General features: G+C 49.9%; 2 protein-coding genes across 2 annotated transcripts in view; both read right to left on the minus strand.

Moving 5' to 3' along the window:
- LOC108786545 (desmoplakin-like) overlaps positions 1-1864 on the minus strand; it is a 19047-nt gene extending 17183 nt beyond the window's left edge. The window contains exon 1 of the mRNA XM_018555861.1: positions 1860-1864. The gene's annotated coding sequence lies outside the window, so the exon portion shown is untranslated. The remainder of the gene's footprint in view (positions 1-1859) is intronic.
- LOC108786510 overlaps positions 1851-3286 on the minus strand; it is a 6534-nt gene continuing 5098 nt past the window's right edge. Inside the window, exon 2 of the mRNA XM_018555827.1 lies at positions 1851-3013. Coding sequence (XP_018411329.1) covers positions 1851-3013 — 1163 coding nt within the window. The remainder of the gene's footprint in view (positions 3014-3286) is intronic.

Below are 3286 nucleotides of genomic sequence, written 5' to 3' on the forward strand. Positions count from 1 at the left end.
TCCCCACCCCCCCCCCCCCCCCCCATTGGCTCACATACTTGAAGTTCCTAAATTCTGATTGGCTGGTTTGTTGTAAGCTTTCTCCTGACTGGTCAATGTGTGGTGGCATTGCTCCTTGGACTGATCACTTTAAAATGGTAATATTGTCTGTACACGTGCAGTAACATTTCATGTCATCTGTTCTGGGTATGGTGCCAGCTATTTCGTACAATCATGGCGCGTTTCATTGCTTCATGGCACCTGATGGCTTAGTCACTCTAGTTAATTAAAATGCATCTCAAGCCAAACATTATATTTTGGATTAAGTAAGGAATGGATAATCCATTGCCGCCGGCTGGAACTGTCCCCTTAAGTGACGACGCAAGTCAGGATTTCCTACCAGCTACTGATCAGCAGTGACAGTTCAGTCATGGCTCCGGGGGTGCTGATTGTCCCGCCCCCAGATCAATACAATTGACGCATATATGCACCAACTAGGCATTAAAGTCAAATTTTTTCACCCCTTCCCAATCCTGCTGTAGGGACTTACCTTAAAAGATGTCTCTTTTAAGGCAAGTCCATACTTACCTTAAAATCCGATCATCTTCTTTCCTGTCCTTTTCAGCTGTCCCTCCAGCGCTGGTGCGGGTCTCCGATCCAGCGCTGACTCCTCTGTCCTCCTCTTCTCTGATGTCCCATGGAGTCTGTGCGGGTGCACGCTGCTCTATAGAGACTTACCTTGTGTCTCTCCTCGTCTCCCGGCCAAACATCGGAAGTGCGCATGCGCCCGCCCCAAGATCCTCTGCGGCCGCCCGAGACTCTTTCAGATGTTCGGACGGGAGCGCACGGCGAAGACACAGGTAAGTTTAAACCCTTTTTAAAAAGGTTTTTTGTTTTTTTTAATGTTTTTGCATATATCTGCTGCTTGGTAGCCATAGATATATGCAAAAACACCCGAGGGTTTAATAACACTTTATGATCCACTGTGCTGCCACATAGATGTGATGTTGTCATAAAGGGGTTAAAAGTCCTCAGTCTTTTTTTGCCATCTCATTGGGATTTCTCTTCACTTCCTCTCCTGTAGACACAACAGGAAATCTCAAAGTGAGAGAAATGCCCATAGAGAGAGAGAGAAAGTGTCCCCATTGGAAGATTTTCCTTCTATTCCTGTCCTGCTGACAACTCAAACTTTTGTATTTTTCCCTCAATTTCAGTCTGGGGTCACCAGGACAAATAGAGAGTGACACAGGGACAGTACTAAAATCCATACAGAGAGAAATATAGGGGCTGCCATTTCTCATCCTTCTCTGAAAACCTGTTTCCCCACAAATAAGACCTAGTACTATTTTTGGGAATTGCTAAAATATAAGACCTACCCTGAAAATAAGACCTAGTTGTGACCATTCCCAGGGCCGGTGGTGACATAAGGGGGAACTTGAAGAGCCGCAGGAGAGAATCAGCGGTGCCAACGAAGCCAGCGCTAGAGGAAGCGAGGCGGCAGCGGAGGGAGCAGAGCCGCATAAGCCGATGCCTCCTCTATAGCGCCGGCCCCCGTCACAGGCGGAGTGATACCAAATGCACTTCGCCTGTGAGGAATCCATAGTGAAAGCGCGCTTCGCTCATTCTGGGCAGCGATTTTTTAGCAAATTGCTCTTGGAAAGGTACGGCACACCTGATTACCATATTTTTGTACTTGAATACATGTAGACTGTTGTACATAAAGAAGTGGATTGTTGTACATTACAAAAATAAAGACCTACCCCAAAAATAAGACCTAGTGTGTTTTTGAGCCACAAAAAATATAAGACAGTGTCTTATTTTCGGGGAAACACGGTAGTAGCTTGGCTGTCTCCAGCCTCAGTATTGAGTTATTATCTTACCTCAGGGCCAACTCCCATGAAGGTATCCCAGTCTTCCCCCAGTCCTTCCACCACTGGCTCCTGTGGTCCCTGGTGAATGGGGATCTGCTGCTCCCCACGCTCGCCTCTTGCCCTCTGCTGACCCCTGACTGGTATTTTGCTTCGCGTTGGCGTTTTTACTGGACTGTATTTGATCTCCTTTAAGCTTTTCAGAACTTCTCCCACCACGGGCCTGGGGGAGTGTAGAGACGCCGGTGGAGATAACGGGAAAGGCGAATGGGGTTCCCAGAAGACGCCGGCCTCTTCTTCCCCCGTGAAGCACAAGGAGTCCAAAGAGGTGGTGGACAAGGAAGACAAGGAGCCCTTGGTGCTGCTGCTGCTGTCATTAAAGCTGCCCAGAGATTTACTCCTCTGGAGACCCGTGCTGCCAGCGTCCGATCCACTGTGCTGTTTCTTCCTCCTTGGTACGGTGCAGACGGACTCATAGTTGGCATCAGAGACCCTCCATGATGAGCAGGAATGGCACTTTTCCCCCTTGACGCAACGTGAGCAGCCTGCCGAGTTGGCATCCCACCAGCTCTCATGCGCCCACCGCGAGCGGTCTTGGTCCAGAAGTTCTTGGTAGGACTTGGAGTTGGTTCCTGAAGACAGGGAGCCGAAAGAACCATGGAAGGAGCTCGGGCGATCTGGGAAGGGCGAGCTGGGGAAGGAATTCTGGTACCCCGGAGAAAGGAAATTATTTTGAGATTTGTAGTAGCCGGGTGATCGGAGATCATTGTAAGAGCCAAACAAATTGCGTTCCTGGCTGTGATATTCGGGGAGGGGCAGGCCCCAAGCCCTGGCGTGGATGGTCCGGAGAGTGGACGAAAGCTTCTGCCGCTCCTTGAAAAGGCGAACCGACCTCTGCTCGTAGAGCTCTTTCATTCGGGACATCACCAGGTTGTAGCGGTGGTAGACGCTGAGCGTGTGGCAGCATTTTCCGCACAGGAACTCGGCATCTTCCGGCTGACCCTTGCCTTTGCCCGCTTTGGAAGTCGTTCCAGGCGGGCTGCGCTGGACAGGAGTCCCGAGGACTTGCGAGAATAAATCGGGGAGAGCCCCAGAGCCACCAAACAGCCACTTGCGACGCGACCCGCGGAGAGGGGCGGAGCAAAGGCGGCACAGATCCGACATGGCTGCAAGAAGAAGAAAAAAATTATGTTAAAAAGAAAATTACATTTAAAATAAAAAAAAAATGACACATTTTCCAGAAATAAAATAATGAAGACTTTGCATTGGAAAAAAGCCATTCCTCCCTCCTCCACTGCAGTGATGGTATGTCCCTTGGCCTCCTCACGTCCTGTACACTGTGTATGGAGTGTAATGGCTCACAGGCTCTTAGACCGCTGCATCGGAGGGGGAGAGAGAGGCTCCGGGGACCGGTCTAAGAACAAGCAGGCTCCGAGGAT

Source organism: Nanorana parkeri, unplaced genomic scaffold (assembly GCF_000935625.1).
Source record: "Nanorana parkeri isolate BGI_ZX_2015 unplaced genomic scaffold, ASM93562v1 scaffold215, whole genome shotgun sequence".
NCBI lineage: Eukaryota > Metazoa > Chordata > Amphibia > Anura > Dicroglossidae > Nanorana > Nanorana parkeri.